This window comes from Bradysia coprophila, unplaced genomic scaffold (genome assembly GCF_014529535.1).
Source record: "Bradysia coprophila strain Holo2 unplaced genomic scaffold, BU_Bcop_v1 contig_324, whole genome shotgun sequence".
Classification (NCBI taxonomy): Eukaryota; Metazoa; Arthropoda; class Insecta; order Diptera; family Sciaridae; genus Bradysia; species Bradysia coprophila.
Window position 1 is genome coordinate 3,854,825 of NW_023503584.1, and position 15,780 is coordinate 3,870,604.

General features: G+C 34.5%; 2 protein-coding genes across 2 annotated transcripts; both read right to left on the reverse strand.

The window, feature by feature from the left end:
- Positions 1 to 7,828: 7,828 nt before the first annotated feature.
- Positions 7,829 to 9,468, reverse strand: LOC119079504 (sporulation-specific protein 15-like). Its single transcript, XM_037187459.1, has 2 exons — positions 8,418 to 9,468; positions 7,829 to 8,354 (listed from the first exon to the last, which is right to left on the reverse strand). Exons 1-2 carry the CDS (start codon positions 9,279 to 9,281, stop codon positions 7,893 to 7,895), a joined length of 1,326 nt encoding a protein of 441 aa, XP_037043354.1. The 5' UTR covers positions 9,282 to 9,468; the 3' UTR covers positions 7,829 to 7,892.
- Positions 9,421 to 10,119, reverse strand: LOC119079545. Its single transcript, XM_037187533.1, has 3 exons — positions 10,005 to 10,119; positions 9,504 to 9,932; positions 9,421 to 9,468 (listed from the first exon to the last, which is right to left on the reverse strand). The coding sequence occupies exons 1-3, from the start codon at positions 10,050 to 10,052 to the stop codon at positions 9,463 to 9,465; spliced, it is 483 nt and encodes a 160-aa protein (XP_037043428.1). The 5' UTR covers positions 10,053 to 10,119; the 3' UTR covers positions 9,421 to 9,462.
- Positions 10,120 to 15,780: the final 5,661 nt, after the last annotated feature.

The following is a 15,780-nucleotide window of genomic DNA, read 5'->3' on the forward strand; positions in this document are numbered from 1 at the left end:
TTATTTGATTGTACTTGCATATAATATACGTGTACTTAAAGAAGAAAGAAAAAGAAAAATTTGATTATTGCAGAGATCGTTATGTATAGCATATAAAATATCTATAATAATCTTAAACCACATTGATCTAATAAATATTTAACGTATGATGATAATAATAATAATTGTACAACTAAACTAAAATAAAAGGAAAAGACAAATTACAACAAGAGATTTTGGCGTTTATTATCATTTAACAGTATGCAATGCAGCCCATTTACTTAAAGTAAAAAAAGGAAATCCGATCTGAAAAATAACACTTCCATTGTATGTTACTTTTCATTTTTAACACTACTTGAACATCAATGATCGGATGAACGAATGAAAAATAAATAAATTGAAAATAGCCCTAAATGTTTAAGAAAAATTTTAACAAAATATTTTCTAATACGAATGTATAATGTAATAAGTGCAAGTTATATTCTACATCTTATAGAGGGAATTCAATGTTATGAAATCATAATAAATTATGTGAATAAACTGTAAAATGACAAAATTGACTTTCGTTTTATTTCCGATGGCAATACTTTCTGATCTGGCCACGGTTTGTCCCACAACGTTCACTTTAGAATCCCTGAAAGCGTGTATTGAAGAGGGCATACTGTCATACATTGCAGAAAAATGCAAATTGGTGTCAATGTGAAGATGGTGATGCTAATTTAAAACTAAAATTTTGTTGAAAGATCTGCCGTTATATAGAACTAAATTTTGGGATTTTCACCTGCTTGTCTTTCACGACAGGATTTTTCCTAAAATTTAAATAATTATTTTCCATTTGGCGCCTTAATATGACCTTCATGTACAGTAACGCCAGGTAAATTTATACAAGCCTTTGCCTTAGCTGATTTACTCAGACAAACCAAATTGCTCTTTCGTCTTTATACTGTTTTACCAATACCACGAGAGTGAAACTATTTCATCTGGACAAAAATGTATAAATACTTTTGTTTGTATGAATGAACCAGCTGAAGCAAATTCATGTCTCAATTTCACCGACGATGACAGTCATATAAAAAACCGGACTGGTATCAAAAATGTGGATTTTTTTAATGTATATACACTGAGACTATCCTCAATGAAGGCGCTCCTAAGGCACAAAACCGTATATTTCATGTTTCAAGCACGTCTGTTGACATCCTCATCATGTAACTAGAGATAAAAATGAAAATTCCATTTTTCGTGTGTTAATTAACCTCGTCTTTGCTTCGGACTAAAATCCGAAAACTCAACTTTTCGTATTGTCGTATTGTAACCCTCAACATATAAATTTGTATAATCTGCTACTTCAAACAATCGCAACTTTCTCGGTAAGCTTTCAGGGCAAACGATTTACGGCTCTGTAAAGAATTAGACGGTTGAAACGAAGATAATCTGTATTGAGTATTTAAGGACTTACTGTAGAACCGATTAATTTCCTTGAACATTTTGCTAAACTAAAGAAATTTTAAGATACCGTCTTCATGGTTAACAGATTATTTACAGTTATCAAATTTAATGTACACTTCGCTCTACCTTACCAGATAGCGGTCAGCCAATATGATTGTCAATATAAATGTCAATTATTTTTGTGGAACATGTTTTGTGGAACAAGAAACGAAAACTTTTAGGAATAGAACTACATCACGACTAGTCACAACGTCCTTAATTTTGCCTGAGGTGGGTTTCATAGATTTCGAAATGATATTTTTAAGTAATATAACATGAAAATGATTTCTTTTATTCGAAATGCAACAAAGTATTAAGCTAATACAGACTGGTAAGCAATTCATTTGAAAGCGTGCTGTTTAGCCAAGTTTTTGCGATTCAAAACCGAACATTCCCAGCCCAGTTCAATATACATACTGATATAATTACCATTTTAAAGATGTTCATTTCCATGAAAATATATTAGAAATGTGTCGTACAATTCGAAATGAAACGAGGAGGTTGTCTGCTGTTTGAAAAAGTATCATGATCATGATTTCTCAGACCCAACGAAATCGCTCTTGACTCGTTCTTTGTCATTAGTCGAAAGAAAGAAGAACAATGGTTCGTTACATCAAGGAGAAAGTTAATTATATTAACCACAAAAGCAAGGAGCTTTCCATTATTTGAAAAATGTCTTTTCAAAAGCAAACATACTAATGAGTAACTAATCACTTTTTCGCTGACAATGTTATTTTACTTAAGAACAAACTAACAACAAAAAATTTTTATTGTCTGTGTCAATCGTACAAGCTCGCAACATGACTTTAGGTCATTGCAGTCTCTTAGGAAAACGAGTTATTAAGACGAAACTGGATCTGTTACTGTTACGGATACTTATCGATAACGACCAAAAAGGTGTAAGTGTTTCGACCCCAACTTGATCGATAAAAACATGTTAATGTAAGTGAAGTAGTAGATTTTCTATGAATATATTTGAAATATAGATTAAAAAAAATTAATACAAGATGATAGACCTGCCTCCAGCGAAAGTCATTCTCCCTTAATATTTTATTGCAAGCCTAACTTTTCGTAACAAATAAAGAAATAAAATGTTTGGTATTTTCGTTGCGAGCACCATCATGAGTACATTTTCGAGTACATGCTACGGATATGGGTAACATGTAAATGGAAAATTTATTTTATGAGAACGATGTTGGCAATATGAAAAGTATTAAGGTAAATTTGTAATATTTGAACGTATTGTTGTAGCAAAGGCATTCCATTGAGATTATAGCATAGTAGCTTACAACAGCGTATAAAACTGTCTCCCATAGAATTAAAAGGTAGAAAAATATTTCTTGAATATTCTTTTGTCACAGTCACCTCTCTATTCTAAAATGGCAAGTTAAAAATGTCGTGGGTGTTATACTTTTACGTTGTTAGATGCTAAAACCTAGAAAATTCAAGACATCCAGATAACACCCTAAGAAATACCAAACTATCATTTGTTGGAGAAAATGTCAGTTTAGTGAATAGGGAATGCACAATGATACATTTGAGATTACAAAACCTAAGCGATTTAAAATATTCTAAAAGTTTTGGATGATTTTCTGTTACCTGTCTGCAACTAAACACGTTACTGTTCCGACAGAATTTCTCTGTAGAATTTCAAATTTGTTTACTTTAAATATTTAAATATTTCGTTGTTTTTCGATGCAAATCATTTAAAAATTCTAACGTTGATACGCTAATAATAAATTAGTTGAAAGCTTATTATCGCTCACATAGTGTTTTATGCGAATAATTAACATTTTGCATTCCGTTAGTTGTTTCCAAGAAATATTTCGCACTGCATAATTTAAGACAAAAAAAATGAAGACAGCGAAAGTGCTTAAAATAGTTTACAAAGATTGCGTCAGCTCGACTTTTCACATGCAATTTATATATTTCGATCGATCGATATTTATCTGTAAATTAATTATAATATACCAATATATTACAATATATTACTAACTACAGGCTTCCGCCCTACGATGATAGGTGCCAGTTGATTGGTGTGGAGAGGCTTTTGCGGAGGAGACTGAACTTTTGCGCTGTTTTTGCCTTTGATGTTCTGCGCGGTAAGTTAGACGCACCCGCTTTAGCATCGAGATTGAACTGGAGTGTCCCGGTTAGGCAGTCGCGGAATATCGGCGGTTTGCGTCTAGAAAGGCATCGTACGAACTATGGCCAGTTTGAACCATTGAATGACGTGGCTAGAACGTTTAATTTGTTTGCTGCTTTTTATGACGATGATGTTTCCAGAAGTGTGTTTCGTAAGAGAGTGAAGTCGGCAATCTTATCGAACGAAGTAATGAGAAGAAACGGATTTATTTTGACGTTAGACTGATTTATATTTACTCTTTTGACCTGACTTAACAATCATGTTAATTTCTTCTTTTTATTTTGTTTCATTGATCGTTCGAGTTGGCAGTTCTCACGTCAATTGCGTTGGAACGACATTGTGGAGCCGTGTGATATGCGTCATTCGATTTCTGTGGACGTCTTTAATTTAACCAACTTTCATTGGTGGCATACAAGGCAGAGGGCAGATGAGGTTCCGACGGGTCGACTGGGCCAACATGGCTGCTTCCGGTTCTGCCTTTTCAGTCATTTCACCGTAATGCTGTGACTGAGCTGTAATGTTATTGACGAACTACCGAGATGATATGTACGAATATTGTTGTGATTTGAGCCAGTAGGTTTTTGTCTACCGTTGGCTTTTGTATAATTAAATTAAATTAAATATGAGAATATATCGATAAATATCGGATTTTCGGACCGAAATATCGATATATCGAATTATCGATATCTTGATAATTATAATTATTGATAATTGATAATTATCAATTATCAATAATTATCGATTGTCGATATTTTTTTGATAATTTTCGATAAAAAAAGTCGATAATTATCGATAATCGATAATTATCGATAATCATTATCATTATCGTCCATGTCTACTCACGGTGGGTTGGAACGAATTTTATATAAACGTGTAGGTTTCCAACCCGGTTTTTTTCATAAGCGAGGTGGGGGAGGGTAGTGCTGTTCAAGTAAACAAGTTTTAGAAAAATCCCCAGAGCTGTTTCTGAGAACCAGAAACAGCGTCAGCCAGCGCTTGTGAAACAGTGAGGACTGAAGATTTACATTGGAATTGGTAGAGGGACAAATTCTTAGATTTACAGTGGAAAAATTATTGCTCTCGATAATTTCTTCATGGAGCAATAACAGCTGAAAGTCAAAATTTCACCATGTTGAAAGACAGATATCTCATTTACGAAACAACCGAGTAAGCCTGTAAATAGTGATCCCAGACTAGTTTTGCAAACCCTTTCGAATAGCAAACAAATTGTTTTTAAATCGAAGTTTTCTGTTATTACCTTTTCAGAAATTGCACTTTTAGACTATACTACACTCGGCGAAATTTGTCGCTTCCATACCTTACTGGTATGAGTATTTCACATCAATGTGGTAGCTCATGTTATAGCCTGGAGTTTACAACGATACCAAATATGCCATGCTTGATCATGTAGAAGAAATTTTGATGAAAGAGTTTCGCATTGAGGTCGTTCTACTTGCAAATCTAGAGCTAGCTAAATAAAATTATCTATTTTATGAACAAAAATAAATATTTTAATCAAAAAATGAATTTAAATGATCAATAGACATAAAAAAGACAAAAAGTCTTGAAAAAAGATAATTTTATTTAGCTAGCTCTAGATTTGCAAGTAGAACGACCTCATATATGCTGGAATCCCTGTAGCATCTGCAACCAAGCCGTAGAACAGATTTTCCAATAGGGTCCTGGGGTCTGCGTATGCAACCCTACTATGTTGTCATTATAAAAGATCAGAGTTGCCGGTGTACTATATTTTGGACACACATAGTTGTTGACAGTATTTTGGTTTCGATAAATAAATGTTTTATCTAATTGTTTATTGACAAATTTTCATTGAATAATAATATTTGAATTTCCGTTAAAAAAATCGGTTCTAGTTCTTGGCTCAGTGTGATACAATGGATTATTATTTGACGTTTCAAAAATGAACCGCTCCTGCCAGGTTTATTTTACTCTGCCGTGGTACGAATGTGTTGCCATTGGTTCATCCTCATCCATCGATTCATCCAAAATTCAAATTCTGAAGCGCACTTCTGCGTGAATGTTGTGGTATAATATATCTTAATTTTAGATTTTGAGTTTTCACCATTTTTTTGTTTTTTGTTTATATAACTTCAAAGAAAACCATGACTAGACTCGAAACGTCAAATAAGGACCTAATACGCTGTATGAAAATGAACTCAAATGAACACTGACAGAATTATTCTGCATGTTAACTTTACTATGTCGTGCTCTGTATCAACCCTAAAGTATAGTTTCCACTTAAAAAGATCACTCCGTTTAGCCTCCGTTTACATGACAGTTGTAAAATAGAACAAAGGAACTGTCACGTAAACGGAGTAAAAAATTGAAATAAATTCAATTTCCACTCCGTTTGCGTGACAGTTCTTTTGTTCTATTTTACAACTGTCATGTAGACGGAGGCTAAACGGAGTGCTCTTTTGAAGTGGAAACTATACTTAAAGAATGGTACTATAAAATGTCAAATTGTCTCATACAGTCAAATTAGTCGCTTTGCTCTAAAAAGTCAATACCTATCAACCTTTCAACCGGCTGAAATTAACGACTTCTTTTTTTTCCAAAAATTAACAAAATATTCAATTTCGAAAACCTCTGCGTGAGCTAAAATATAGGAATATTTCGATTCTGACTGATAAGTAAAGCAAATTTTAGTGCAGCCTCATCAGTTCCACTTGCGCATACAATTCGGTAGAAACAGAACAAAAGCAAACAATTTTGCAAATTGAAGCACAATTCCGAATTCTTGTTCGCAAAGGAAGGCAAACACTTTTATAATAAAAAAATAATGGAAAATTATCGGTACAAATAATAATTTAAAACAAAGCCAGTTGCACAAATAAATAATCTTTCGAATAAGAATAGCGAAAAAAATTGTTAAAGGTGACATTGAAAGGCCTAAAAACTCAATAAAAATAATTCTGACAAAGAAAAAAAAATTGGCAATGGCTTCGGTCGTAGCACTGCTGCTCCGAGCGTTAATATATAAAATATTCGGAGGCTGATGAAATCAAAGAAGTCCCCTCATTTCTTTCGCTAAAAGAAAGGACTCAGGTTCTTTTAGATATTCGCTGGTTTTCGGACTTGCCACTGCGCCAGGAAAATCAACCAACACGAACTTTTAGACACTTAAGCCAATGCAATTTAACTCCACTTAAATGTATTTTCAAAGTACAATCTTTCCTGCGAATTTTGAGTACTATATTACTTACTTTTTCGTCTAAGAGATCCCTCTGGGAGGGTAAGACCTAACAATTTAGAGCTTCTAATTTTCTTCACACATTTGAGAAATGTATCATAAATTGGAGCCTTTTTAACGTCTGGCTTTTGAGTGCTTAGAAAAGGATAAGATAAGATGAACAGTATCTACAGCATCTAAGCTTCAAATTGACTTGTTGTGCATACGGACATTTTAGAGAGATTTTACGGTTGCGAATTGTAAATCGAATGATTCGTAGAATTTTGGAAATCAACCCCTTTTCTTTTTTGTTTTTTACTGTTTTTTTTTTTGTGAATTTTGCATGTATTTTTATATGGATAAATCAGAAACTTAAGGAAAACACAGAAAATGTGTCGGTTTTCAAAATTTCGTTCGTGTAGAACATAGGTGTAGCTAGTAGTTGATATTTTTCAACCACGATTGTAGCTTATGTGTGTGACGTTTGCGAACTGCGTTCAGAAGCTATTCTATGACAATATTTCGCAGAGTTCGGAATAACAATCTTGCCGGTTCAAGCTGGTATACATAACTTTCTCTTATAAGTCGACGGACGAGCCTCAATGTGGCCGGGCCGTCATCAACTGATAGGTCTCTTACTCTCGACTCGCCATACATAATAAATCTTTGGATTCTGCATAAAATAGTTGTTTGTCGTGTACATTTGCCATCGAGTTGCATAACACATTTTCCTCAATATGGACAACGGAAGTTATACTTTTCGTCACTGAACTGCGAAACCGTTATTTATTCTCGTACAGAAATTTAAACCATTTAAAACATATGATTGAAAAAGCCTTCACTCAAACCTGTTCGATATAATGCTATATTATCTGTATATCGAACGCTGTTCATAAATAACTATTTAGGAACCGATTTAAACTCCAATTGTTTCCATTTTCAACTACAGGAAATAATGACAGAATGACATAAGACAGGTAATTGGGATTACGAGCGCTAACATAAATCTTTAAAACTCATCGACATCAATTCATGAAAATTTTATTAATCAAACCAAAAATGAAAAGCATCGTTGAACTGAGAAGTGGTTCAAGTATACGGGCATCTGATATCATTGACTGTTTCGAACGTTTCTCTGTCGGCCTTGAGATTATTAATGGTATCAATAAAACTTTTAAGGATTGGACGAATCGCATTCTCTGATTCTTGAATTGTCCCAAAACCCTTGTTTGCGGTGCACCGCAATGATGAGCGATCATCGTCACACTGTTGTAAGGAATCTGCCAGCTCAAGATTTTCGTCTCCAAGTTGAATATTCTTATTTTCGACCTCCGTTAAATGGATCGTGACGCCAGTAAGTTCGTTCGAGCAATTGTCAAGTTTCGCTTCGCACTCTGCAAGATCTAGTTGAATCGTTGAAGCAACGCTACCACAACCTTTTAGTTGTTCCGTTTGGTTTTCAATGGTAATTAGCGATGCTTGATAATTGCTAATGGAAATAACAAGATCAGCGCGACAGCTTTCGGTCTGTGATTCAGCATCACTGAGAGCCTGTGAAAATTAGGATGAATTTGAAGAAGAATCAAAATACAGAAAAGAAAATCAAAGTCTTACCTGTGTCAACAGTTCAACTTTCTTAGTGTTGTCTATGTTGATTAACTCGCACTTCTCATTTGCAAGGATGTAGGTATTCTTAATGTCCACTTCAGCTTGAAGCGAGAACTCTAACTTGGTGATAGTGATGTTAAGGTTGTAAATAGTGGTCTCGTAATTGGTTATGGTTGTTTTCAGTTCAATTTTAATGGACACCACTTCGTCTATGCATTTGGCGGAGTTAGCCTGTTCGCTAATGTATAGCTTTTGAAGACTAGAAAGCTCTACTTTACACTCTTTAAGTTCTGATGTAGTCTTCTGAAGACGCAATTCTCGTAATACGTCATCTTTCTCGTCTTTCTCATATTTATCAACCTCAAATGCTAAGGACTCCTCTAATATTTTATTCTCACGTTCACAATTGGAAAGCTTCAATTGTACGGTCTGCGAACTTTGTTGTAGAGCCGAATACTTAGCCGATAGCTCGCTATTACTACTTGTTAATTGGTTAATTGTAATGTTCATTTCTTGATTCTTCTTCTTGAGATTGGTGTTACTGCTTGTAAGTTCTGCAACATTTTTCTGACAGTTTTCAAATTTGACAAGAAGAATATCATAGTTATGTTTCAATTCTATTAATGTATTTTCGTTGCCTTTGTTAACTATCGTCATCTGTTGGACATTTTTTGTCAAATTAATTATGGTGGTTTGACTTTGTTGAACTTTCAATTCCAAGTTGATGTTGGTTTGCTTCAATTGATTTACTACAATGGTAAGTTGGTTGTTATTCGAGTTACATGTATTCCATTGAACGTTCAATTGATTTAACTTGTTTTCTTGCTTGGACATTAGATTTTTTAAGCTGTCTATTTCTCTTTGTAGCATCAAATTTTTCGCTATTTCAGCTTGCAATTTAGTTTTACAATCATCGTTTCCGTTATTGTTACCGTTGCCTTGACACGTCTTACAGCCAGCGTTACCATTTTCGAAATTCCATTCAGCATGCCAATTGTTATTATTGCCGCCATTTCCACGCTGGCCATTATTATCGTTATCATTTCCACCTTTACCACCTGGTGTCCAGTTAAATACGGTTTCAGTTTTTCCATTTTGTCCAAAATTTAAATTCTTTCTTATCGTTTCAATATCGGGATTTGAAGAATCGTTATCATTGCCACCTTTACCACCTGCACTCCAGTTAGTTACGGTTACAGTTTTTCCATTTTCTCCAAAATTTTTTATGAACGTTTCCATACCGGAATTTGAAGAATCGTTATCATTGCCACCTTTACCACCTGCACTCCAGTTAAATACGGTTTCAGTTTTTCCATTTTGTCCAAAATTTTTTATGAACGTTTCCATATTGGAATTTGATGACGTTGTTTGAAAATTGGCTACGTTCTGTCCACCATTTACATTGGTTCCGAATTTGTTTCCAGACGTTGCCACATATGTCACAGGAGTAAAAGTTTTGGTAGTAGTCACTGTCTTTATACCACCATTATTACAAGTGGTACAAGGAATGGCATCAAGCACCTAAGATTTATTTTACAACACAATTTGATCAGAATTCTACTTCTTTAAAATATTATTTTCCCAACACTTTACCTGCGTGCAAAATAGCACAACAGCTGCGATAAACAACGAATTCTTCATGGCGCTCCTATCGAATTAAGAAAATAATTCCACTTAACAAAATGTCTTTATCTTCATCAGCTTTTATACTACTTTGGCTCCTACATAATTGTGCGTCAATTAAATTTGGGCACATCTGTTGAGAGTCAAATAGGGTAATTGAGAAGAAAATTATCTCAAATTGTGTTGGCTATAGCAAACCTCTGTTGGCCTGTAGAGGCGTCACAATTTTTTTCAATACTTCATTCTTTCCGCCCTATTTCGAGATGATATAGACTGTTATGATCAGAGCGAGAAAACCGAAGACTAGTTATTATAACTTGCCTTGGGGTACTTGTCAAAGTATTTGCTTCTCTTTCAACGTGGTACGTTGAGAGCGAGAGGACAGAAGACCAGTTTATTTTAACTTGCCTTGGGGTACTTGTCAAAATATCTTCTTCTCTTTCATCATAACACTCTATAACTTCAGTCTGGTAAAATATCCGTGAAATGTCATGTCTGTGAAATTGGCTCACTAAAAAATAGAGCGATGAAATTAATAATTTTATGACAAAAAGTACTAGAAATGTAATAGAATTATACGAAAATCTGTTACATTTGAGCTATAGTTTCCAAAGGGCATTTCCCTTTTGTGATGTAAGAATTCGTTTTAGTTTTTAGGTGGACGGTCATTTGCAGACGTACCGCACCTATGTTTGTTCCGCAACAGAACTTCTATGACAATTGTTAGATATTTCAGGCCGTGAAATGATAAAAGATCCTTATGTTACTTTGCTTTCCTAGATACGTCTGATTTAATTTTCCGCGTGTACCTTGTCTGACTGATTCACCCTAACATTACCCGAATAAAAAGGTCAATATTTGTTATTAAAAAAATTGCTAGAAAAAATTCCGATCAAAATATGGCAAATGCGAACAATTTAATTTTATTTGTTGAGACTTGCATTCACCTACGTAGGTTGGAAATTGGAAAAAATATGCACAACAAAACAAACTCTTCTTACAGTCGGGGGAAACTTGTTTACTTTTGACTCCTTCTTAAGTTCTGTCATCATTTTCTTATAACTTCGTTTACCCGGTTTGTATAATAACTCAAGTTCAAGATTTAGTTACTATATAGATGGTACTCACTGTCCTCACTGCACCGAAAACTTTTAAAGGAATTTCGAGAATTTTTGAAAAGTCCCATTGAAGTCAGCGACATATTTTTGATCGAGATAATCGTTTTTAAATCATGATGCCTCTTCTTTGTGCAAATGTCGTGGTGTCTTCTACATTTTCTTTACATTTGGAGCTATCACGGCTTCACGGTAGTATGTAATAAAGTTCAATGGATTTTTTCCGAGAATTTCAAAAAATTTCAAGAATTTTAAGAATTCTCGAAAATGGGACTTGCGGCTGCAGATCGATATGGAGTATCTATTCTCACCTTTCTGAACGGTAACGAACTGTGAATTGGAGACTGTGGGGTATGGATACATATCACAGGCTTTCCTGTGGGCTAGATCCTTGTCTCGTTTTTGAATTCACTCTTAACCCATCCTATCCATCTTGGATAGAGAGATGAGACATTGCTGGATGATGAAGGACATGACCCAACTATTATCCAGGTAGCTCAATCGGTAGAGCATAGGACTCATACCCAAGAGGTCCCGGGTTCGACTCCCGGTGCAAAAATGCTTGCCTGGTTTTATTCTAATCACTTGGTGATTAAGCACTCGCTATTAGTTATCTAATGGCTGTACGACCGTAACAAAGTCGCAAATTTCAAAGAAATCCAATATTCGATTTCTTCGCAACAATCACGCCATATTGACATAATGTCAATGACACAATTCACAATATACAACAGACTGTAGGATAAGCGCCATCTATGATCGACTAGTCGCTCATTGGGAAAATGCATGAGTCATTAGTGATGGTTGTGGTCTTCGCATACTACTCGTGGCTCAGAGAATTCACAACGTATGGGACGTTTACACGGTCGATTTGTGAGCTATCTGAGTCCGAAGAGATATGATGAAAAATCACAATTCATATGATCAAGTGACTTGTGCAATAGCACAACAGGCCCACTAGAGGCTTAGGTGCTGGGCTAACCCCCTTCCCATCTAATCCAATCCAATCCAATCAAACTATTATTGTAGACAATACAATTATATTATCAGTCAGTCAATTAATCGCAATGCTAACTAGTTTCTACGCCGATTTTTACTCATTTCTCTGAATTTGATTGTGCAACTGGAAATCTCGTTCCTGCACGATGAGATCAAATTCAATAATAAATTGTCGCTTCTCATCGTCGCCAATTATTATTGCCATTCAAACAAATTAATGAATAAAATAATTTTTTAGAGGTTCTATGCGACCGATAAACACGTACGGCAATTTTTTTTAGTCTTTTCTTAAAAACGTTAGAAAAGATTCCTTCAGTTATTTGATTATCGCCTATTCATTAATAGTCAAACAAATTTGAAGATAAAAAAAAATTAATTTGTTAAACCTTGAGTCAATAAATTAAAAGATTCTAATTTTATTTAAAGAATTAAAATTTTAACTGCGTTTTCCATATAGCAATGCGGATTTGAATTATATGCGCTTATATAGCGGTATATTTAGTGTATCTTTCGGTAAATATTCAACTTATTTAGAAACATCGAGTGTCGAGAGCTTTTGACTCTGCGATTTTCCCTATGTCATGCTGTACACAGTGTGTCATCAAGTCTTACACAGCATCTTCCTAAATAAAACAGTGATTATCATCATGTGAATGCAAGGCAAGAAAAATTTTAAGATTGTTTTGTCATGAAAGAAATCAATGGTTCCAATCAACAAGAATTTCTGCCGAAATTTTGATGCATATTTTGAGAAACTATTTGATAAGTCTTCTACAGTTAGCGTACTAAGAAATGAAATTCCTAGCACAAATGTGGTTAACGGCAGAAAGGGGACATGTCCCAGATTCGCTAGTGGACATGTCCCCTTTCTGCATTTGTTTTTCGTAAGAGATAATGTAACAATATGTTTTCAACCATACCCTTAGCCTACATTCAAACAAAAGCGTTTGACTCACTTATTTGACCAAATTGTACCATATTTTGTCACATTTTTGTTCTTCACTAAAGAAAACTCGAGTTGCATACTACAACCACATGGATCACATACGAACTAAGCAAACTGAAGCATAGAGTTACACTCTATGAACTCTATGAACTGAAGTGTTAATAGTAGATTATTGGCATATGAGTTAAGGCCTTGAAGCTTCCTTTCATATGCCAATTCACGCCGTAAGTGTGCCTAAAACGAGGCCTAAAATTTGAATTTCAAGTGAACGAGTCGATGAAAAAGTGAACATTTCAACGCTTCCTTGTATTAAAATGGCACTGCAGATTTTGAATTCCGACCGCACTTACAGCAAAATAAAGTTCCAGACAATTATTTTACTCCCTGAGTCTCCAGGAAATGACTTTTAGTGCTTAATGAAGATTCATTTCCCTGTAGTGTAGTGGAGTAAAGAACTTATACCTTTTTAGTACCTCTGACCGTGAAGTACTTTATTCTCCGAATTATTATTGTCCTAGCACTTATAAGCAGACATTATTTGAAATTGGCAGTGGAATCGCCAACGTCTGTTTTCTCTTTTTCGCTCATGCAATAAATTATAGAGTATTAACATATGAGGAAAATCTCGGTGAGACTCGATACAATACCCTCTCTAGCAAACAAACTTCGTTTTGACGCTGTCAAAATACCACCTTATTCCTTTGTTTGTAGAATCATACACTACTTTCTAATTTTACATGTAAACTGCAAACGTTGCACTTTTACCACAATAATAAATTTAGTTAGGTTGCTAGAAATGGTATTGGTCGATGCTTCCCTTCATAATGTCAATAATTTACTATTACTCACTACACCACAGAAAAATTAGTCTTTGTTATAAGCATTAAAGTTCATTTCCCCTGGTCTTAGTTAGTATGTTACGTCACTGTGTTTAAATATTTGTTTTTGCAAGTGTGAGCTTTGCGGAACGAGTGAAGTAACCACACAGTGACGTAACACATTTCACATGCAGTGGGTGGTAAGTGAATTTTCACAGGCACAAACAGTCACATAAAGATCACTTTACATGCTTATGCACGGTAAAGTGCACTTTACATCGCTGTTTGTGACAGTGAAGCTGCACTTACCGTCCACAAACATGTAAAATGTGTTACGTCACTGGTTGTAAATGCTTGTTTAGGCATGTGTGATTACTCCACTCGCCTTCGGCTCGTTCCGCAAACCTCACACTTGCCTAAAAAAATATTTACAAACAGTGACGTAACATACTATTACATAACTGTTCGTGACTGTGAAAAAGTGCTTACTACATAAAAATTTGCTTACTCACTCTGGGGATTGTATCCAGAGCCGAAGGCCCTCGTAAGTAAGCAAATTTTCCCGCAGGTTCTATTACGTAATATTGTAAGAAAACTTTATTTTGACTTGCCCTCACACTTGTCAAAATAAAAAAAGTTCCAAAGAAGGACATAATCTAATATTATGGCGAAAAATACTTGCCGGCTGTGACATTTTTCCGCCCTTCATTCAACACTTCAAGGTGAAGTGCCTTACCAAAACGCATCACCCACCTTGCTTATTTCGGTCATGATGGGTACGTAATTATAATTTTTATTTCTCAAATGTCAACTAATGCAATTCTTCTCGTTTGCCACTCATTCATACATCCAATTCAATTTTACCGAACATCATGAATGTAAACAAAAAAAAAAGCGAAAACTTAAACACCTAAAGCAAGCAAATATCGTAAAAAAAATTACGTCAAGCATTTGGATGAACAGAAAAAAAAATGATTTGGTGCTTTTAACCTACTAAACTCGGCGAGCATTTCATTATCTAATCGATTTTTAGATTAATATTTCATTATTATATTTTCCATTTCTCTTTTCTTTGTCAATTATTGAAATATTGTTTCTTCATTTTCGGTTTTATTGTTATCGAATGTATACATATACGATACCCGTTTGCACATAAATTATCGCTGTTTGAACTAATTTCCAGATTATTTCATTTTTATGTATTTTGTTTGCAATATATATTGTCATCAGTCTGGTGAATTTTGTTTTAAATGAATGAGAGTATATAATAATGCAGAGCACAGAAATTTTAGGAAGTCGGAACATTGAGGATTACAAACGTTGCAATCTTTTTTGTGAAGTTGCAAATCAAATTTTGAGTGGAGTGGTTGCTGTTGAAAGATGATGTTATTTTTGTTGTTTTCGTTATTAGTAGACAATTATGAATATAATTTTGCCCTTTATGCTGATGTATTGGAGTGTCGTTTCCTATTCAGAACGAAAACCTTTACTTCATAAACAACTGATATTGACGCCTTTTGTTTGAACGCAACAACTAGTATACTATGAAACTCTATTTGTGTGAGGTATAGCTTTATTGTAATGTTTTATAGTCAAATCTTGTACTTCTTTAGTTTAAAACATTTTTTTTTCTATAAAACACAGCAAAAACCGGAGTTCATTTTTCATTTCACTCGTCATTGTCGATAACAGATGACTAGCTGAACGATTGGATACTGCATTGTGTGAATCAGAAATATGAGGTTGGAGCAAGGTAACCGAGAAAGGAAAGATTAATATGCCTGGGCTCTACTATTATTACCAACATTTCCACAGTTCGTTGTTTGTTTAAGTTTTATCTGCTACTCGAAATAGGTGAAATTCAGATC

What these genes read in the sequence shown, in the direction of transcription:
- LOC119079504 (XM_037187459.1), bottom strand. Translation starts at nt 9,281, where the DNA reads ATGCTACAAAGAGAAATAGACAGCTTAAAAAATCTAATGTCCAAGCAA. An exon ending in AAGTTGAACTGTTGACACAG is followed by an intron (nt 8,355 to 8,417) that starts GTAAGACTTTGA and finishes TAATTTTCACAG; the next exon opens with GCTCTCAGTGATGCTGAATC.
- LOC119079545 (XM_037187533.1), bottom strand. Translation starts at nt 10,052, where the DNA reads ATGAAGAATTCGTTGTTTATCGCAGCTGTTGTGCTATTTTGCACGCAG. An exon ending in TTGTGCTATTTTGCACGCAG is followed by an intron (nt 9,933 to 10,004) that starts GTAAAGTGTTGG and finishes AATAAATCTTAG; the next exon opens with GTGCTTGATGCCATTCCTTG.